The sequence below is a fragment of the Ananas comosus genome, linkage group 11 (assembly GCF_001540865.1).
Source record: "Ananas comosus cultivar F153 linkage group 11, ASM154086v1, whole genome shotgun sequence".
In the NCBI taxonomy this organism is placed as follows: domain Eukaryota; kingdom Viridiplantae; phylum Streptophyta; class Magnoliopsida; order Poales; family Bromeliaceae; genus Ananas; species Ananas comosus.
Genome location: NC_033631.1, coordinates 7861305 through 7883358, shown reverse-complemented (window position 1 = coordinate 7883358; position 22054 = coordinate 7861305). Strand labels below are relative to the sequence as shown.

At 37.0% G+C, this 22054-nt stretch overlaps 3 protein-coding genes across 4 annotated transcripts; 2 read left to right on the top strand and 1 right to left on the bottom strand.

The window, feature by feature from the left end:
- Positions 516-9457, top strand: LOC109717124 (pentatricopeptide repeat-containing protein At2g33760). Its single transcript, XM_020242799.1, has 7 exons — positions 516-521; positions 1095-1176; positions 3762-5694; positions 5793-5843; positions 5963-6045; positions 7441-7555; positions 8970-9457. The coding sequence occupies exons 1-3, from the start codon at positions 516-518 to the stop codon at positions 5534-5536; spliced, it is 1863 nt and encodes a 620-aa protein (XP_020098388.1). The 3' UTR covers positions 5537-5694; positions 5793-5843; positions 5963-6045; positions 7441-7555; positions 8970-9457.
- On the top strand, positions 10146-12259 carry LOC109716997 (protein PLANT CADMIUM RESISTANCE 8). Its single transcript, XM_020242635.1, has 3 exons — positions 10146-10611; positions 11151-11363; positions 12001-12259. The coding sequence occupies exons 1-3, from the start codon at positions 10545-10547 to the stop codon at positions 12072-12074; spliced, it is 354 nt and encodes a 117-aa protein (XP_020098224.1). The 5' UTR covers positions 10146-10544; the 3' UTR covers positions 12075-12259.
- Positions 13259-18220, bottom strand: LOC109717242 (beta-arabinofuranosyltransferase RAY1). 2 transcript variants are annotated; one of them, XM_020242914.1, is made up of 6 exons: positions 17979-18220; positions 17120-17887; positions 16785-17031; positions 14847-15552; positions 14331-14544; positions 13259-13807 (listed from the first exon to the last, which is right to left on the bottom strand). In XM_020242914.1, the coding sequence occupies exons 1-4, from the start codon at positions 18198-18200 to the stop codon at positions 15122-15124; spliced, it is 1668 nt and encodes a 555-aa protein (XP_020098503.1). In that variant the 5' UTR covers positions 18201-18220; the 3' UTR covers positions 13259-13807; positions 14331-14544; positions 14847-15121. The 2 variants fall into 2 exon arrangements, with proteins under 2 accessions (XP_020098503.1, XP_020098504.1); XM_020242915.1 differs by having other exon boundaries at positions 13259-13804; positions 14331-15552.

Sequence of the window (22054 nt, the reverse complement as noted above, 5' to 3'; positions counted from 1 at the left end):
ATAAGACATTTGATTTGATGCTCAACATTATTAAGCATGATATATGATATTTAAATATTTTAAAAATTAAATTTCATAATTTTTAAAAATTTTATTTTAAGACGTCAATTCGCCAAAAGATAAACAGCCAAAATTAAGTAATCTTCTAAAACTAGGAGATTGGAATTTAAATTCTAGATCAGAGTTGTAAATCATATTTTGAATAGTTAAAAATAAAAAATAAAAAATTCAACTGATTACTTATGTCACACTTTTAAATGAGAGAATACCTTATGTAAGCAGATAAAATTGTTATTTTTGAGACTCTTGATCATAAAATGAAATTTTTTGAGAAAAAGATAGCTTCCTATTATTTCATTCATTAAGAAGTTGAAGTAAGCAACAGTCTGAAATAGCCAGGGCTCGGAAAAAAAAAATTAAAAAAATTATTATAAAGTTTGATACCTAAAAAGTTCAAATGCTCTAGATTATTTTATACGACATTGATCGTCGAATCGGATGCTTAATTATTGGGAATGACTGTATGATATGAAGGAGTCGATGCTATGAATAGCATTCCAGTTTAGCTCAAGGTGTTTTCTTCTCTTTTATATGATTGGATAAAAGAAAAGTCTATTCATAGTTTCATACACCATTGTTTCGGACGTATATCACCTTCAAAGTTCAAACAGGGGTGGTTGAAATTAAGCTAACTTAAATGGGGTTTTTATTCTCACCCTCTATTTATTAATCCACTACTCTCATTTCCCTTCTTCCTCTCTATTTTTAAAACGTGGGCTTGGTCGTTAATTTTTTCGCTCTGTTGTACGCTTTTTCACTTACTCGCCTCTTCTCCCCTCTCCTGCTCCCTTCTCGTCGCTCTCTCTAGCTTGTGGAACGCTCCTTTTTCCACCATAGCAGCTCGCCTCTTGTCACTCTCTCTCGCTTGTAGGACGCTCCTCTGTTTATTGCGAGAGCTCGTCGCTCACTCATCTGCTCGTAGGCGTTCAAATTTAGGAGATTTCCACATATCGGCCACAACTTTCTAGACTCCTTTAGTTCATATAAGTTTATCTTTTTATACTTTATTTGGCTTTACATTTTTTGATTTACAGGGTTTATCTACTGTTGTTGCATTCGCCTTTGTCGTGCAACTGTCTTTGTTATCGAGAACTATCATTATAGTTGAACTAAAAGGTTATAGGAGTTTCCTTAGTGCACTACTATGGCTTATTTCTATATGCAGTTGTATGTGTTTACATAATTCGTAATTTAGGGTTTAGGGTTTAGAAATTGCTACTTGTATACCCCAGTTACACACACACATACGATTTATAGAGTACGTATATGATTAAATTTTATTCATTTGAATATAAAATATATATTCATTGCAAAGATGTACTTTTAGAGCTTAATAGAATAGTGCTATAATTATTTTGGTACATTGCTTGGAAAAATAGTACATGTACACTCTTAGGAGTTTTTCAGGACTTATATGATTTAATTTTGCTCTTATTAATGTGTAACATTTATTCATTGTAAGGATACACCTTTAGGTAGGGGTGTAATGTGGGCCGTGCCAGGCCGGCATGGCCCACTTTCACCTGGGCCAAATTAGGCCGAAGGTCAACCCGGTCCACCCGGATAACATTCGGGCCAGGCCAATATTTATGAATGCTCGGCCCAGCACGACCCTCGGGACTGGATGGCGTGGGCCATGCCGGGCTAGGCCATGCTTTGTGCCGACTCTCTTTAATGTTTTAAAATTTATTAAAAATATTGAAAAAAATCAAAATTTAAAAAAAAATAAAATGATTCTCTTTTGCCTAATATATTAGATAAAAAAAATAATATTTCTTAAAATATTTATAAAGTAATAAAATTTTAAAATAATTTTAAATTTAATAAAGTTATGAAATTTTTTTAAAAAAATATTTTTTTCAAAAAAAGGGCCCATCTTCCAAGGAGGGCGGGCCCTATCTTTCTCCACTTTGGGAGTTGGGTAGCCAGGTTGGCTCCCAATTCCTAAGTTCCCAACTCCCAAGGGCCGAGACAGGGCCATGCTGGCCCGGCAGGCAGTGAGGTGTCCGGCCACGGGCCGCACTATTGGCCCGGCACGCTCAGGCCCAAAATGGGCAGTGTCGTGCTGGGCCTACGGGCCTTGGGGGATCAGCCTAGCTCGGCTCAAAGAGCCGGTCTGGCCCGGCCCGGCACAGATGCTATCGTAGCCGTGCCGGGCCTCGGCCCGGCTCGAAGTCGTGCCGGGTCGGACAGCCCATAGGCTTAATAATAGAACACTACTATAAGTTTTTTAACACTTATCTTACTACACTATTTATTTATTTCTTTTAAAAATAAATTTAACTGAAAATATAAATCAACAAGGATTTAAACTTGGGATTTCGAATACCAACAACCAAGTCATTTGTAGGGGTGGAAACGAGCCGAGCTCGAGCGAGCTTACCTCGGCTCAAATTCGGCTTGAAATTAATTTCGAGCTTAAATTTAAGCTCAAGCTTAGATTGAAATTAATTCGAGCCGAGCTCGAGTGAGGCTAATTTCGAGTCGAGCGAGCTCGAGCCCTAAATGAGCCGCTTGAAATTCTCAACATCATACGATCAATAGTTTAATTTGCATAGAACATTATCTATAATTTGATACAAAAATATGTCTAATAGTTCAAAGTACAAAATAATTATACAAAATATAGTATTGTAATATGAAAAAAATAATTTATGAGTTGAATATCTAATTTTTTCAGCCTCACATGTCTTTTCTTCCGCCTTTAATCTTCATTTTATTCATTTTCATTTATGCAGTCAAAAGTAAATAAATTATATAGATAAATATTGGATTAAACTATCCAATTATACATAACAAAAATTAAAATTTTATATGAATAATAATTTTTTACTTTAAAAATATTCTGTATATTTTCTCAAGCATACAATTAATAGCAAGGTAGGCAACAGCAGGCATATACTGTTACTTGGTAACTTGGAGGGCTTTCGGCTTGGCCCCTTAGGGTGAGAGACAGAAAAAGAGATAGAGAAATATATTGAAAATTTAGAGTTATGTGAAAGAAAGAAAGAAATGAAAAATGTATAAATTTAGTGAAATTTTGCTCTTTTATTTGTCTATTGAGTTTGTTTTTATGGGGCCAACAACATTGGCCCAATTTTAACTAAACTCGAATTTTCACTGAGCCTATATATAATTAAAATATATTATATTTATATATTTTTTAATATATATATATAGTGTAGAACTACTATACTATCGAAAATATAAAGGATTTGATGTTTTCAAATTTTTGACCCTTTGATTAAGAATTGTATGATTGGGATGATTGTGGTCCCCCGGGGATTAAATAATATCCCTACGATTGAGTGGTCCCTACAAGATAATAATAGTATTAATTCAAAAAAATGATTAAAGGGGTTAATCTAAGAATCAAAAAATCGAAAGTACCATATCCTCTATACTTTCGATAGCATAGTAGCTCCACTATATATATATATATATATATATATATATATATATATATATATATATATGTTAGTCACACACACACATTTTCACCCCTAAAATTTTATGTAAATGTATATATTATTAAATTTTGTTCGTTTAAATGTAGAATATATATTTATTACAATGTTTTATACATTTTCACCCCTAAATTTGAACTAGCCTATCTTTTTAAAAAAAAACGAAAATTCACAATTTATACTTTTACAAAACTACTCCACCTTCACCCGCCAAAAACCTTTTATGGCGCGAAGCCCTCGCCTTTCCCGCCCTTCCTCTTCCCACTCTCCGACGTACGCGCCGCCCCCTACGCCCGCCGCCTCCTCGCCTCCGTCCCCCGCCCCGACCCCTTCCTCTTCGCCTCCCTCATCCGCTCCGCCGCCCGCTCCGCNCCGGCGCCTCCCTCCCCCTCCTCACCACCCTCCTCTCCCTCGCCTGCGCCGCCCGCGCCGCCCCCTACGCCCGCCGCCTCCTCGCCTCCGTCCCCCGCCCCGACCCCTTCCTCTTCGCCTCCCTCATCCGCTCCGCCGCCCGCTCCGCCCTCCCCCTCCACGCCCTCCTCTTCTACCGCCGCTCGCTCCGCGCCTGCCTCCCCCCCTCCTCCTTCGCCTTCACCTCCCTCCTCAAGTCCTGCGCCGACCTCTCCGCTTCCAAATCCGGCCGAATCCTCCACGCCCACTCCATCCTCTCCGCCTTCGATTCCGACCGCTTCGTTCAGACCGCGCTGGTCGTCTTCTACGCGAAATGCGGGGACTTGGTCGTCGCCCGCAAGGCGTTCGATAGAATGCCCGCGAGAAACGCCGTCGCTTGGAACGCCATGATATCAGGGTACGAGCAGAACGGCTTCGGGGAGAAGGCTATCGGGGTTTTTCGTGAGATGCGCGCGGCGGGGGAGGAGCCCGATTCGGCTACCTTCGTCGGCTTGCTCTCCGCCGTTTCTCAAGTCGGCACCTTGGGTTTAGGGCGGTGGGTGGATTCGTACATCACGGAGAGAAAAATGGGTGTTGACGTTGTTCTCGGGACCTCTCTCGTGAATATGTACGCTCGGTGCGGGCTCGTGCGTAGAGCTCGCGAGGTATTCGACGCGCTCCCGCAAAAGAATGTTATCACTTGGACGGCGATGATTTCGGGATACGGCATGCACGGCTACGGCCGTCGAGCGATCGAATTGTTCCACAGGATGCGAAACGAGGGCCCGCAGCCGAACGGCGTTACGTTCGTCGCGGTTCTTTCTGCGTGCGCCCATGCAGGACTGGTTAAAGAAGGACGCGAGGCCTTTGCATCTATGAAGAGGGATTACGGGTTGGTTCCCCGAGTAGAGCACCTTGTTTGCATGGTTGATTTGTACGGGAGGGCCAGACTTCTTGTTGATGCGATGCGATTCATTAGGGAGTCGATAGTAGGAGAGCCGGGGCCCGAAGTTTGGACAGCTATGCTCGGGGCCTGCAAGATGCATAAGGATTTAACTCTTGGAGTAGAGGTGGCCGAACGGCTTCTAGCTGTCGAGCCTGATAACCCGTCTCATTATGTTCTTCTTTCTAATATATTTGCGTTAGCAGGTAGGATGGATCGAGTCGAGAGGGTAAGAGATATCATGATCCGTAATGGTTTGAAGAAGCAAACTGGGTATAGCTCGACTGAGATCAATGGTACGACCCATGTGTTCCGGATGGGCGATACATTTCACCCACAAACTGCTGAGATTTATAAATATTTGGAGGAAATGATACGTAAAATTAAGGAAGCGGGGTATGTGGCAGAAACCGACTCGGTGTTGCATGAATTGGAAGAAGAGGAGAGGGAGGTTGTGCTTAGGTTTCATAGTGAGAAGTTGGCTGTGGCATTTGGGCTAATGAGTACGAGTGACATGACTCCAATCAGGGTCATAAAGAACCTTAGGATGTGTGACGATTGCCACCTCGCCATCAAGTTTATGTCAGCTGTTGTGGGTAGAGAAATAGTAGTCAGAGATAAGCATCGCTTCCACCATTTCAAAGATGGCAATTGTTCTTGTCAGGACTTTTGGTGACTCTCTTAGTTATTAGTTAATCATCAAGGTACGCGAGATTTACGTGTCATCTATCTGAAGATGGATGCAATGATTCATTGTTTTGAAGGGTAAATGAGTTGAAGCATGAAAATCATCACTACGCATATTTATCCTTGTAACACATGGGGACCTGTAAAGTAAGTGTTGATTATCCTCATCCTATTATTCTTCCATATTTGATTTCCGTGATTTCTGTATGAATGAGAGGGCACTACTCTTTATTTGATTGATTCAGCTACAATGCCTCATGGAAGAAGCAACTTCATAAAGCATAAATTATTATAAGGTTTGTACATTGAGAGATTGTTTATATAACATTTTATTAGCTTTGCTTGTTTGGGTTGGTATTCGCTTAAGAGTATTCATGCACTTTTTTTGTTTTATCTTGATTGCTTTGTCCTCCAGGTTCTCATGTTCTTGGTTGTATGATTATTGTCTCATTGAGATCACAATGATAGAGTAAACGAAGTTATTGCCCTTCACTGGAGGTATATCTTTCATTTCTTTCTCTATACGATGCTTAAGTAATCCAAAGTGCTTTTTTTTTTCTCCAATTGTTATGCTTACAGTGATTAAAAATATGCTCTTCATATCAAAAGCATTAGTTAGTGAAATAAACTTTACAAGACATTTGGTAAAGCACGTTGGATGTATGGCTAGGTTTTGATTGTTACTAGGTTAAGAAAAGTGAATGATATAGAAGTCTAAATAGAACTCAAATGGTTTATTGGTGCTCTATGATAAGGTGCTTTATCCCTTTATTTCAATCGAAGCAGCATATAGAGTACCGAGTAACTGATGTTTTTAATTTTGCCTCTTTTCTCTCTCTTTTTTTATACACCAACTACGGAAGATAACACTAGAGGCCAATTTTCTTCTTGCCGATCTAGATATTCCTCCTATGCTTTTTTTTTTTTTTTTTTTTTTGCCTCTTCTTATTTATTTATATGACCAGTCAGGGGATAACTGATAACATGAGCATATATCATTAGTATTTAAATTGTACCGGCATGAACTGCTATTGGATATCGGCTGTACAAGAAAGCCACATTTCTCGATTGATGCTTAATTTTCTTGTTGACCTCATGTATCCGTTTCAGCATAAAAGCAGATCATTAATTATTTACTAAATCTAAAAGATGTATTTCAATGCTTTCATTGGATGTGTCAAAAGCCAAAGTCTTAGGCTTCGTTTGAAATTGTTGCTGTTCTTTAATTCTTTTAAAAAGGAAATTTTATGCGAACGAGTGTAGGAGTAGATGGGTGGACTGCTAACAATCCGTCCACCCAAATTGTTTGTTTGGCAGCAAAAAATAAAGAATTGTAGTAATTTTTTCTCTTCTATAATCTTTTGAAAAAGTTGCCATCCCTCAGTTGAATTGCATTGCAAGCTAATCAACCATGATAAATAGGCAAATCTATCTGCCGGCATTTCTAATCGCAATTTATGTTTAGAGAAACAAGAAAAAGGGGCAATGGTACCAAACAAGGCCTTGTTTTTAATATACATTTTAAAAGTTTTTATCTATGATTAAAAAGAATGAAAAGGTGGAAAGAACTAAACGAGGTTCTTTGTATTATATCTGGAATCTGAATTTACCTGATGGCAAACATTAACAAGTTTCAAAATTACTTTGACATGACGAGCCTAATCAAATACTTGTGTGATGCTACTACTAGATGTCTAACATTAAAGTCATGTGATGATCACCAAGGCATTCTTCTGCTGTAATAGTTTTAAGACTGTTTGATGTCAGAAAACTTTCTTCTTCTGAGTGTTGAATAATTAATTTTCAGTAGTGTATAAGTGCAATGTTCAAATGCATAATATAAATAACTACATGAATCCTTATCATCAACTGTTCTGTGTAATTTTTTTGTAGATAGTTTGCATTGGATTAGGTCGATGATGGTGAAGTCCTTGGAGCTTCTGCTTTTTGAAATGGTTAAAAGCTGGGCCTAGGGACAACATTAAAGTGACAAGTATCAGAATGCAAGGTGAGAATGTCTTGCTATGTTGCTTTAAGACTGCTTCTACTTCATTTTTTTTTCCCCTTTTTCTCTTTTCTTTTCCTTGTTTTCTTTTTTTGTTCTTTATTTTACCCATGGTTCTCACCTGACTAATGAATAAGGCTACTGCTTATTTATCTAGGAGAGTAAACACGGATAAAGATCAAATCCTTGAGTACATTTAAAGTTGTTTTCAATTACATTGCAAGTTACAATACTACTATATTTCAATATACGTTGGCAACCTCCTGATTGCGATATGGAAAATCTCTGAGATTCATATTTGGTATCTTGTTTAGTTCTCTTTTTTTTGTTTTTGCTGAAATAGAAAGTATATCACATCGACACATTAGGTTGGAATGAGTTGAGGATAATTTTGACGCTTTTGATGAAAAATTATTATTACTTAAAAGCAGTACTTCTGGAGAAACACCAAGCGGTGTAAGCTCCAAATATGCCCTAAAACTAATGCTAGCTTATGAGAGACTATTAATCAATCGGCTTCAAAACCGTTGAATGTAAATTGGGGAGGTGGGGTGGGGGGCCACCGATGTGCTAGTTTGCTCACATGGTACAACTAGCAAATCAGGATACAGATATACTTTATCTAGATTTTGATGGCTTGTTCACATAAAAGGGCATAAATTCTATAAACATTACTTATGTTTTCACTTCGCCTTCCAACTTTGTGGTTTAGTCTTGTAAATGACTTTCTACCATCATCAATCAATTATGATACTAACAAAATGAACATTAAAGGTTCAGAAACCAGAGAGCTGAATAAGCTCTCGGATTTACAATCCAAAGACCCTCTTGATTCAAAGGCTTTATTAAGCCCTATGATTGTAGATTGTATAGCACTATTCTCTCGTGGTGGTTTACCATTTGGGATTTTTGCGTAAGATGACCATAATGCCGCCACCAAATATTGCAATTTGAAGCTATTTTTTTTGGATCTTACCATAATACCAATGACATAGAGGCTATTATGGAAATGTCTTGTGATACCATGAAAGCTCCCTTTCTTTTCTAAATAACCAACTTGCTACTTTGAAATCTTCATTGATGAACTGTTACATATCTACAAAAAAACTTTACCATTTCAATATATTATTACTTTGGACTCATCTATTTACCCTCATTTGGTTATCATTTAATTACCCACCCCAAAATAGCTGTCACACAAGGGCCAAAACCCCATCCTAGACATACATAAAAACACATATCAAGCGGCAGAGAGCTTTAAAATGCTACTTAAACAACTTATCGACGATAAACACTAAGATATTTTTAATAAATCCTTACATTTCTTATTCAAAACCACTAGACTCAATGAAAAGCCACACTATATATGCTACCTATTTTGTCACAATTCATCTAACCTACAGATCAAAATGGCCAGTGACGGGTCCAATGGACAGAGTCATGAACATGGTGATCAAGCAGATAGCAAGGAGCCCACCACCAATGCAACCCCAGGAGGTTCTCCACCCCGAAACCAGCTGGATTCCTCACCACCGACTGCCGATACGATCCAGAGCTCACCGAACGGAAAGCACGCTTCTGTAAATGAAGTGAAGCTGCTACCGCCGCCTCCAGGGGCGGAGGCTAAGTCCTTGCACCAGGGGAGTGGCGAACTAGTCGGCCGACCGTGGACTACCGGACTCTTCGACTGCACGGGCAATCAGTCTAATAGTAGTAATGCAGATCATTCAATCTCATAGGCTGTAGCAAATGTTTTGGAGTACTAAACTTGGCCAAGTTTGGATTACTTTTTCTTTCTTTTGAGGCAACATTTTTAACAATAATATGATGACTCGGTACCTGAAATTTTTGAACATGGAAGTTTCTGTGTTCATGTTAAACTATCATCCCAAATTTTTGGCTCTATCTTTTGATTTATTGGTAAAGTATAATTTCAAAAAGGCTTAATTGCACTCTATTACTGTACTTTAGTATTGTTTTATTTGCTATATTGTACTTTATTTTTTCAAAGACACCGTTGTATTCTTGTATTTTATCGATCTCTACACTATATTTTAGATTATTTTTATTTTTCTATTTTGTACTATTTTCTTCTTTCATAGATATTACTAAATTTTGTTTTCGTCAATCTCTGTTAACAAATCTATTATTTTAGATAAAATCTAACAACTTTGTTAAGAGTCATTGGTTAAATAGTAGAAATAATGTAAAATAGATCTTCATGATAGATTCATTAAATTTTTTCTATCAAATTATTTTTCATTATTTTTTATTAACTTTATATAGTTTGTTATTTTTCATATCAAAATGAGTTGAATATACGCTCTGTCACTTTTAGCCTGTATGTTTTAACAACTTTTGTATAAAATTATAGATTTATTACTTATAGAAATTTTTTTTTAAAAAAAGAGTAGTTAAGTGGTGCCTTTGAAAAAAAAAAAGTACAGTGCATAAAGTGTAAAAAAAAAAACTATAAATTATTGTGTAATACAGTGTAATTAAGCCATTTTCTTAAATATATAATTCTTTTATAGGTACCAATGCACTTTTTGTTTGGGGCAAATTATTTTCTGATTTTATTCCTGATAATAGAACTAAGCTATAGTTGTAACGGAACCTTTTTTTTGAAAAAAAAGGAGAGAGTAGCACTGATCCAAGAGAATATTAGGTACAACTTATATGCAGAAAATCTAATATACATGAAATTTTTATCGATGTGGTAACACACTGGTCATCAGTAGCGAAATGCATTTTAGGCGTCTGATATAGACTACTATATAAAATGTTTCTCGTCACTGGAGCTTCAGAAAGTATAAGTTAAGATTTGTTTTTCTTTCCTATTTATTCTCTTTTTGTCAATTTAACAGTATTATATTAATATGACTAGCACAACAAGAAAGAGAATTGAAACTTATCAAAATAAAGTTCCATCTGAATCATGATTACTTGGATTTATTAACTCAAACATATATGTCTTTAAAACGCAGCTCTCATGACGGCCTATTTTCCATGTGTAACGTTTGGGCAGATTGCAGAGATATTGGACGAAGGGCAGACCAGTAAGACCACAGCAGCACTAAAATTCCATTATGAATCTTATTAACTTTATTTAGCTTTATTTTCGGAACAATTCTCAGTTAGAGATCTCAGCAAGGTTAAATATTTCTTTGTGGACTAAATTGCAAAAGTTCTCTCAAAATATCGTGAGTTGCACAAGTTAAATATTTCTTTGTGGACTGATTGCGTGACATAGACGGTGAAAAACAAAAAGACTTAAAAGATGAAGGACAATTTTGATATTTCAGAAGAACTAATAAATGGAGCACTGACGAAAGAGGATTAAGCGAAAATGTTGTTAGCATTGAGGGGCTTTTCTACAGCTTTTGATTATCAAATGGGGAAGATTAGATTCCAACTTTTGTTTTTTAGTCGAAGAATTCTATTTCTATTTTCTCTTCGGCAAACGCTGAACTAAAAGCTGGTACTACTGAAAATGGCAACAGAAGTGAGGCCAAACAGATCCTTTATTTAGTTACGAAATTTCTAGCTGGGAGTTTGTTTTTTTTTTATTAATTTCTGTATAATGAATGCTGTGCAGGTTGTGCTCTGGGCAGTTTCCTGTACATGTTCATGGGTCCAGCTCTGTGCACCTGCTGGGTGTTGGGGGCCAACTACAGGAGCAAACTGAGAGAGAAGTATAATCTGGTGGAAGCCCCAGCTGAGGACTGGGTGCTCCATCTCTTCTGCTCATGCTGTGCTCTCTGTCAGGAGTTCAGGGAGCTCCAGAACAGAGGCATTGACCCTTCTCTAGGTAAGTAGTATGTTATCTCTGCTTTCTCACTCTTCTATATATATATATACACACACACTAAGCAGATAGATATATCAACTGTACTGTCATCTAAAGATTGCCACTAAATAACTAATATAGCATAGAAGCTCAATGTGCTTGTGATTTTTCAGCCGTCGAATAGCCTCATGATCCATGCGGCACTAGAAAAGAGGACTTAATGGGATACACCTTTAATAATACTGTACGGATCTTGACACGATCTGACGGCTAAAATGTCGCAAGAACAAATGCTTCCGTGCTTTTAAAAACACAGGAGCTCAACTCCGATAAATTTTTCAAAAATTAGCATGCTTCCTCAATCATCATTTTGGGCTAAATTGGATCTGTGTTAATTTATGGTTTCACTCAATAGTATTGGCTCCAGCCATCATCTTAGAAATTGCTATTCCTCCTCTTGAGTAATCCTGAGCCCTCTTAGCCCTAGAGCTCTTGGATTCAACTCTCATCTCTGGTGTTAATTCAAATGGCAAGAGCTTTGAATTTTTTTGTTTTGTCGTTACGTGATTTATCTGATATCTACTGTGCATGTGAGTACAGGTATTAAGACTATTTTGAGCCGTGCCTCTGACTCGCAGATGTGGGTGATTGTTTGCAGGTTGGATGGGACATCTTGCCCAGAAGCAAGAGGCAAGGACTGTTCCTCCCCAGACCCAATCCATGAGCGCATGAGGAGTTTATGGAAGCTCATTTTTTCTTGTTTGCTGTTAGTTTGACTTAACCTTGAATTGGAATTGTGTGATTTTTGTTTGCATATAGAGCATTGTTATTGTTCAGGCACTTTGTTCTTTACACTGTAGCCACAAAAATAATCTGGCATATTCCAGTAATAGATTGTGCCGCAAATAAAAAAATCTTTCTTAATGATCTATCCACTCAATGTTTCCACCTTAAATTGCGGTGCTTCTGGTGAATTGTGGAGTTGTGGTGAAAATGGAAAATCTTGGAATTTGGAATCTAGATGCTTCTAGTAATGTATATCATGTTGAAGATAGTTGATAGTCAATTTGAATGTCAATCATCAAAAACAAAATGAAAAAATAAAAATATCCATGCTCCCGAAAATACTCCAGCTCAACTTTGTATGAGCTAGGCTAGAATACTTCTAAAAGTAGACAAAAATCATTTAATTTTACGTAATTTTTTCAGTGATGAGACATCTGTCAATGACTGACACCAAAACTTCATATAAACCAATTTTCCTAAAAGTATCAAGCTCTTAGGACTTCGACGTCATTTGTGATGATAAGACATCCGAATCAACGATCAATGTTATTAAACATAATCTTTAGCATGTGAACTTTCTAAAAACCAAATTTCATAATTTTAACATTATTTATCTAGCGAACAAGTGATCTCAAATACATCTGACATATGCCGTTGAAAATTGTTAATAGTCTTAACAAGAAATTTGGTTCCTTCAAAGTTCATGTACCGTAGATCATATTCTACAACATTAATGGTCCATTCGAATGCTGCATTACCTGATACGATGTAAAAATGCCAAGACCTTGGTACTTCTAAAATATCTTAGAAGATGATGTGAAAGTACCAATAGTTTGATACTTCTAAAATATCTTAGCATTTTATTCCTAATAAAGTAATGCAGGTGCACATGAAAGTTCCATTATGATAAATAGAATTATTTTATAATATGAACATCTTCGGGAAAAAACAGTTTCATTACATAATGCAGATTCATTGAGTAAACAACTACAAATTTGCATAATTCAATTGCAAAACCGGAAAATGAACTTAGTAGAACTGAAAGAGAAGAAATATCCTACAACATAATGCGAGCATAACCACAAAGAAATGCTACAAAGAACAGGTAAATATGGAAAAGAACATGCACATCCCATGATAAAAATAATGTTAATAATGTTGCCCTACTAAATTACCATTGATGGGCTCGTAACTCAACTCTCTTATTCAGTTACTTCACCTGTAACTTCATCATCCACGTTTTGTGATGGAAAACCAAGCAAAAGGAATACTAATTGAACCAGTAATCATCTTCAAACCGCATTGTTCAGTATAAAAACAAAACGTTTCATAAAGCACTCAATGTCATATTACTGTTCCGCAGCCTAGTTTTATAAAATTGCACTTAAAAGCCATTTTACAAAATGGCACTTAAAAGCCAAACATGCTAGGAAAGAAGTCAAAGAACATATAACAGTCAAATTAGATTACAGTGTGTGGAAACTGGGAAGAAAGAAGAACCTGAGACAATCTGATGAAGTCTAGGTCTTAACAAGGAACACAAAAGCTCCACTGATATGGCGGGAATCTTCAAATATGCTGGAACATATCTCTGGCCACAAGTTGGACAGGCATTACCCTGTACATGCCGATGACTTCTACTGTTTCATTTCCTCAACTGCTAGGGCTTGTAATACCTTCTGAGATCAATTGAAAATAGCACACCTCTATTAGTACGTTAGCTGATAAAACCAATACCTAGTTCTCAGTCATTCATGACAAAAAACATGAATTGAATTTTGAATATCGAATGTGGAAGAGAATAGCAGATGGCTACATTTACTAGTTCAAAGTGGACTGCGAGAGATTTTTCAAAAAGAAAATGAGCTTCAATCCAGCTAAAAACCCCTGTTACGGGTCTTTGCTTCTCATCCCAGCCTTTGATTAAACAGTATCACTACATTTTGTTCAAACCACAAAGATCTTCACGAAATTAATTGACTTCTTTGCCCAGTATGTTGGAACCATAATTTATAATTTAATTTGAGCTTAAACACTTTGCTTTTTGTTGCTTACGCACTGCTGAGGCCAGGCTCCTGAAATTATTCTTTATTTTCATTTCTCTTCCTATTAATTTTTCCTTGACAGTAGCTGGTGACACGAAATAAATGTGCATTCAATACAAAATAAAATTCATGTCAAGAAAGGGAGTGTCACGCTTACCAGCTTCAGTTTGATGTAGCCATCTAAAATTCTGGTAAGAGTGAAAACACACAATGGAAAGTATAATTTCTAGCATTGTCAAGCCCAGTGAATGTTTTCTGGTTCTCCTATTCCAATTTCTTCCACTCCTCCGAAAAATTGTTGAAGAAACAAATGCCTCCTTTAGAGTATCTTGCAACAAAAAAAAAGAAAGAAGGAAATGCACACTGAAATCCTGAAAAATCAAAAACATCTTTCTTGAGATCCGATGCTCATCTTGATTGTTACACTGCAAATATATAATCAAATTCTTCGTATTTTGGTAACCAAAAACACTGAGGCAGCAAACTGAGCAGAAAAAAATCTAACTAGTTTCCTTCCAAAGGCTCTGGTATCTTAGCCTAATTTTCCTCCCAACCTCCAACCTTCTGAATTACTAGGAACTAGGAAGGAAAGAGTTGAAGATTTTCCTTCACAGCACCTAGGAAAGAAGGTTAACTAACCGAGATTATTCTATGCGGTAAGCTACTGACTTACTGAAAAAGCTCCTCCATGCTGTGGTTAGATCACATAGAAGCTCCATACTGAACCCTACCCCAGGAGAAGTAAACTTAATTCTGGCTGCGATGAATTGGGGCTAGGCCAAAAAGTTGTTCAACTATCTTTTAAAGCTAGGTATAATATCCCCTTCAGTTGAAAATATAGTTTCCTTTTCAACTGTTAGTATACAAGTTACATTTTTGCAGCAGCAGAATACTCAGCTAAGGCAAACGGGATGAGACCAATGCTAACGTTCAGAAATCGATCATGAACTAAGTGTAATTATGCCAACTCTGGATGCATAGCCTAGTGCTTGGATCATAGTCCCACAGACCGGACTGTATTTGACGCTCGAGTTTTCTCTTTCTTCCATTTATCCAGTTGTTATGAAGGATGAAGCATCCAGCCCTTAGACAAGCAGATCGCACATCCGGCTTCTCCCAGAAGCCCATATAAGCTCCATTGGGGAAGAAGTTCCTATCTAGGAAAAAGACAGTTAGGTTTGTTTTGGGTTCATAACACTGGTCATTGCCCACACGGTTGACTCCCCCTTCTCCACATAAAACATCATAGAAACTAGGCTGTTCAGAAAGGCCTGAAGTTGACGCATGTTTTACAACCATCTCCATTGCAGCAATTGTAGCTAGACCGGAGCGAACAAAGTAAAAGCCGGAGTTCAGTCGACGCGGTATGTTTATAGGTCCTGCAGAGAAAGAGTATGTGAGAAAACATGATATAGTTATATCCAAATGAAGAAAAGACAGTGCGCAGGAATCGGTTAAAGGATAAGTAGAGCATGAATTTTCTTTTCTGTTGTAGATCATGGTTTCAAAAGAAATAATGAAGAGTATTTTTACCAACTAACTAAATCCTGTAATGAACAGTTTGACTAATTATTATGTTACATTGTTTTTGACTACTATGTTGCAACGAATAATCCGAATCTAGTAGAAACAATTGGCATCATAAAGAAGTACCAAACTACCTGTGACAATGGTAGAGTAGAATAACAATCTACAGCACATACCCAAGTATTTTACATAGGTATAGGTAGCACACAATCCTTGATGTATTAAAAAATGATACACATCTAAGGAAAACCAGTCAGCTCCTAAAAGAAACTTTACAAGTTCTGAAAAGAAATCTTATTATTCAACATCACTGTGCTCATGATGTTTGAGCAACTGGGCATCTGCCATCAGCTCACATTGACATATGAAAGATTTTGATGATATTAGAGAAAGAAATTTCAGCAGAAGCGTTTAAATATATATATTTTAGACAATGAAATTCATCCAATGCCTGGAGCCTGAAGACCAAGGCATGCCCTTTCAAATTGTGCTTAAAATAGATCATACCGTTAAGTTTTTAACAAAATTGAACAGTAAAAATATACACTGATAACCTCAACTATATAGACCATTTTGAAATAAACTTCTCAATTATTTTTCTTGTAATTGAGACTGTGTCAACTTTTCATTCGATTGATTTATGTTTAAATTGAGGATTTTGATAAATTTAATGGTGAATTCCATTAAATTTGACTGCTCAGGAAAACTCTTTTGATGATGAAACTGCGAATATCGTTAACTGCTAAGCACTGATTGCTAACAAAGGCATTAATTTTAGTGAATTCCCTATACAATATAGAAAATAACTCATATCAAAACAAACCAAAAATTGAGGGGGTATCAATCAAAACAAAATTAATCAAGTGATTTGTTTCAAAATGGTCAACAGTTGAGGCGGCATCCTTATGTCTTAACCAAATTGAATATTGCTCCAATAGAACTGGATTAAGTTGACTGAAGTGCATTGTTAACTACTTGCAATTGATCTGAAAATAGTTGCAGCAACAATACCAATTCTTAGTAACAAGAAAAGCCAAAAAGACTTTGGAAGGTTATGCATGTATCAAAGGAGAAAATGTAATACCAGTCTCATTGTATTCGTCTGATTGTGCCACCAAGGTACCAGGACCAAAGGAGAGGAGATATGGCAGAGGGTTATTGAACCAATAGACATCGACATCACTCAATAGCACATTGTACCCAAGTTTTAGTATCTGTAAAACAATCCGGGATTTCACTTTGGTCACTCTTTGGAAACACTCGGTACCAAAGTGACAGTCATCAAAGCTAACATTTCTTGGAGACATTGAGTCCATAAAGACTGGCAAACCCTATAAGCAAAAAGATATTTTGTTAATCTACACAAATAGTCAAAATGGAGCAACAAAACAAAAGGAACGCAATATCAGAGCTTTATACCTGCAAAACAGAAAACTCATAGGTCTCAGAATCGAGAGCACAGATTAAGATATTTGAGACACCTAGGTGGCGTAAGCGGCATGCCCAACTCATGAGCATGTCTCGATAACTAGCACCAGCAATGCCAAGCACAACATTTTTATCCCTATCTGCAACAATTTCTAACAGTGATTCCAAAGAGAAAGGTAACTTTAATGTCACTGGCATTTCTAAATCAAGCTTGGGCAATTGCGAAAGGGAGCATGGATTTTCTTTTTTCATTGAATTAATTTCATTAGCACAAACTTTCCAGTTCCTATGCCTAGAGTTCAGCGAACCTCCCAATAGCTGTGATCTGGTAGCTTCTTGAACTGTTCCTTTTGCTTCATTTAGAAAATAATAATGTCCCGAACACTTCAAAATTTTAAAAAGGGCATTTGGAGGGTTGGCATTTTGGAAGTGAAGTGATCCATAAAGTGCAGCAAGACGGGAATTTCCTTCATGCTCCCAAATCCTTTCATTCCCAATGTTGCTGTCCCCAGAATAATTGCTAGAAAATTTTCCTAGACTTTCAGGGTAGAAACTGAATAGTACATTGCTTGCATCAAATACTAATCTCATTTCAGATGATAAAACCTCATTAATGATCCAAAATTCATGAAAACATTTCCCATACAGGAAAGGAGGAAGAATCCCCGCATGCAGAGGTGATTCACCAGAGTTCCATGCCATAAGAAGCTTCTGTCCGCTGGCGCTCTTAGTCCATTTGTGAACCAAAATTTCCTGCAACTGGTTGAAGAAGAAATAGCAGTTTATTTTTTCACATACACCTGCAAAAATCTATAGGTCTCGTCTAAAAGTTTTATAGTTTTATTAGTACCTTCTTACTTTCTATCTTCTTACCATCTTCTTGTACCCAGATTCCATTGTCTACTAACTGATATGGAAAATATGAAATATTTTGGGTAGTGGAAAAGAGAAACCAGTCCAAATTAAGTTTGTGAATGTAGGTCAAAGTTGTAAAAATGTCAGGCAGGAGAATGGTCTCAGGATCAATAAGAATAGAAATGTCAGAATGAGTAGCTTGAGATCTCGCAACCATTGAATGAAAGAATGGGGTCCCCAAAAACCTAAAACAAGAACACATCATAAATAACAACTATTTCATCATCTAGGATTTTCTTCCAATCTAATATAAGGATTACCCCTGTCTTCTATATTACAAGTGAAGGAAGCTCTACGGGCACAAAATATCATAGCAAAAAATTTTGATAATAATCTAAGGCCAAATTTTTGAAAATTCTAAAGTACGCTGAAAATTCTTACACATAGGGCATAGTAGTTATAATTACCTCTAATTCAGAGGCTAGTCTCTTATCTTCCAACTGATGTGAAAGAAACTAGGTGCAGTAGCTTCAACGTGGTCAAAAAGTTCCTCTTTCTTGTTTAGATAGTATGTAGTTTGTCGAGGTTCATCTTATCAGCAAGGATTTAAGTGCCGTGGCACGAAGTCGTGCCGAAAACTTATCGGCACGGCGCGTGTCGGACTGTGCCAATGCGTGCAGGTTAAAAAACATACAAGTGTGCCAACACATAATGGCATGAAATATTTATTTTCTTTGGCAACAAAATATTCTAATTCCTTATTATATATCTTCAACAAAGTTTTTAAACTTTATTAAGAAAATTACTTATTAATTTAAAAAAAAGAGAATTTTGAGCTGTGCAACCGGCACGGGGACTATATCATGCCGATATCTTGTCGGCACGATACGTCACTGTAGAAACGGCCAGTGTCGATGGGCACTTAGATCCTTGCTTATCAGATTTGTTTCATTCTTGTCTCCACTACTTACATGCCAGTGGAATCTTACTGATAAGATAGTGAAACATTGTCCACCCCCTTAATTTTGTTTGCTCTTTCTTCTTATTCAAGTATCCTTCTTGGGCTAAGCCCAATCAACTACTTTATGTGATGCTGATTTGCGGCATTATAAAGCCAACTTTCACTAGATTCATCGTCATAATGCAACAATCCAGTAAATGCTTCAAGAAAATCACAACATAATCATACTGGTCTATTTCAACATAGCCCTAATACTATTATCCCAAAATTACTTGTCAATAACGTAAATCAACAATCAATCATTGAACTAATCTAAATTTTCGACCTCTTCAGTAGGATAAAATCGACCCAGTTTCTTTTCAACTTCATCAAAATTTTCATCTCACCGTAAACAAATCAGGAATTATAGAAAGAGAGGATGGCTCGAAGAAGTAAAACACGACGTACGTGAAATCAATAGCGGTCTCGACGGCGACGCGGGGCCCTAGGGCTTCCGCAAGGACGAGAACCNCGCTAAATTATATTTTTGGTTTGTATGATGTTTTAATTTTTGCTTGAATTTTTTAAATTAATTATTGTAATTAAATCTCACAATCTAATTTAATTAAGTAAATATTAATGTATCATTAATATAAAAAATAGTGTTGTGATTGATGATGTCATAATAATAAATGACGTCAATATTTAGTGAAATTATAAAAATTTATTATAATAATTTATAATATTTGAATAAAAAATTATAATAAATAAAAGTTTGAGAAATAAAATGTTATGCACCTCATAGTTTGAGTATCATAGGTGTAATTTAGCCGGATTTATTTTTTGGTTTTGTAGAGAAACACTCATTATGTTATGAAGGAAATCTTTAATATGTTGTCTTTTTTAGAGATAGATAGTACGCTACCCGCTTTGTTTATTTTATTTAGAAATAAATTTAGTTGGAAATATAAATCAACAAGGATTCGAACTTGGGACCTCAGGTACCAACCACCAAATCTTTTGCCACTTATGCTAGGGACGGTCGGTATCTTTAATACGTTGTCAGAGTGTGGGAACATCTGTTTTGCTGCTGCAGCAGCTGTACCTTTCATACTTTATACTTGTTCATGTGTGGTATCTAGAGAAGTTGAGAATGTATGTAGGAACCGGCCACATCAGTTTTTTTTTTTTTTTTTTTTTTTTTTTTTTTTTTTTTTCTTGGCAATTTTTCATGTTATCCACCCAACTTGGCCAATTTGCATAAAAAATTCACTTATTTTGGGCTTTTATAAATCCGATCACCTTTTTCATTTTTACAAATTCGGTCCGAATTTTCAACAAACTGACCAAAATACCCTCATTACTTTTTCTCTCTCTTATTTCTCTCTCCTCTTCGTTTCTCTCATTCTTTCTTTTTTTCTCTCGCCGAAAAAAGTACCGAAGGCAGAGGCAAAGGCGGAAATGGTCCGCCTCGCCTCCCACCCTTTTGCTCTCGCCCTCACCCTTTTCCTCGCCCACGCATCCCCCACCTTCCTCGCCTCCGATTCCGCCGAGGCCGCGCCTCGACTTTTTTTTTTTTTTTGCTTTTTTTTTTCTTTTCTTCTCCGACTCTCCTCCACCATCTCCGACGACGACGTCTCTCTCGCCCTTCCCCGCACTTCACGTCCCTCCCTTTCCCTCCTCTCCGCCTTCAACGATGATGTATCTTTGTCGGCGCCGACGTCGACACCGTGGAGGTCACTGCGGCGCTGCAGCCTCGGAACCGGAGGTCCTTAGCAACGTCGTCGCCGGCGCCGTGGCCGTTGGCTGAGAGGGGCGACCAAAAAAATATAAAAAAAGCAAGAAAAAAAATAAAGATACAAAATTATAGAAAAAAAAAGGATGAAGATGAAATTGTATCGTTAACTATAAAAAAAATTACAAGTTGCACTACTTAAGATGTAAACTGCAGCTTTAAGATGAAAATTACACTCTTTAAACGAAAATTACACTCTTTGAAAGATATTTACATTGTTTCTCTTTTTATTGCACTCTTTCAGATATAAACTGTAGCCACTAAGATAAAAATTACACTCTTTAAATGAAAGTGCACCGTTTCTCCTCTTGTTGCACCGTTTCTCCTCTTGTTACACTATTTTTTATCTTAAACTGCACCCATTTAAGAGATATTTATACTGCTTCTCCTCTTGTTGCATTGTTTCTCCTCTTGNTACACTCTTTAAACGAAAATTACACTCTTTGGAAGATATTTATATTGTTTCTCCTCTTATTGCACTCTTTCAGATGTAAACTGCATCCATTAAGATGAAAATTACACTCTTTAAACGAAAATTACACTGTTTCTCCTCTTGTTGCACCATTTCTCCTCTTGTTACACTATTTTTTATCTTAAACTGCACCCCTTTAAGAGATATTTATACTATTTTTTCTCTTGTTGCAATGTTTCTCCTCTTATTGCACTATTTATCCTCTTGTTACATTATTTTTATTTTAAACTGCACCCTTTAAGAGGAGAAACAGTATAACAAAAAGAGAAATAGTGCAACAAGAGGAAAATAGTGCAACAAGAGGAGAAGCAGTATAAATATCTCTTAAATTGGTACAGTTTAAGAAGAGAAAAAATGGTGCAATAAGAGGAGAAACAGTGCAACTTTCGTTTAAAAAGTATAACTTTCATCTTAATGGATGCAGTTTACATCTGAAAGAGTGCAATAAGAAGAGAAACAGTGTAAATATCTCCAAAAGAGTGTAATTTTCATCTTAAAGCTGCAGTTTATATCTTAAGTAGTGCAACTTGCAATTTCATATTCATCCTTTTTTTATATAATTTTTTATCTTTTTTTATCTGTTTCTTCTATAATTTTTTTTTTGTCACCCTCTCTGCCAACAACCACGACGCTGGTGACGACGCCGCTAAAGACTCTCCCGCTCCGAGGCTGCAGAGCCGCAGTGACCTCCACGGTGTCAGTGTCGGCGCCAGCGAAGATGCATCGTCGTCGGAGGCTGCAAAGAAGGAGGGGGAGGGAGAGACGAGAAGGGCGGGGAAGGGCGAGAGAGACGTCGTCGTCGGAGACGGTGGAGGAGAGTCGGAAAAGAAAAGAAAAGAAAACAGCGAGAGAGTCAAATTATAG

Excerpts from the sequence above, each read along its gene's own strand:
- LOC109717242 (XM_020242915.1), bottom strand. The coding sequence starts at position 18,200 with ATGGTTGCGAGATCTCAAGCTACTCATTCTGACATTTCTATTCTTATT. Across the intron at positions 17,888-17,978 it reads AGAAGATAGAAAGTAAGAAG|TTGCAGGAAATTTTGGTTCA; the intron begins GTACTAATAAAA and ends TTCTTCAACCAG. Across the intron at positions 15,553-16,784 it reads AGACGAATACAATGAGACTG|GACCTATAAACATACCGCGT; the intron begins GTATTACATTTT and ends CTTTCTCTGCAG.
- LOC109716997 (XM_020242635.1), top strand. The coding sequence starts at position 10,545 with ATGACGGCCTATTTTCCATGTGTAACGTTTGGGCAGATTGCAGAGATA. Across the intron at positions 10,612-11,150 it reads ATTGGACGAAGGGCAGACCA|GTTGTGCTCTGGGCAGTTTC; the intron begins GTAAGACCACAG and ends AATGCTGTGCAG. Across the intron at positions 11,364-12,000 it reads AGGCATTGACCCTTCTCTAG|GTTGGATGGGACATCTTGCC; the intron begins GTAAGTAGTATG and ends GATTGTTTGCAG.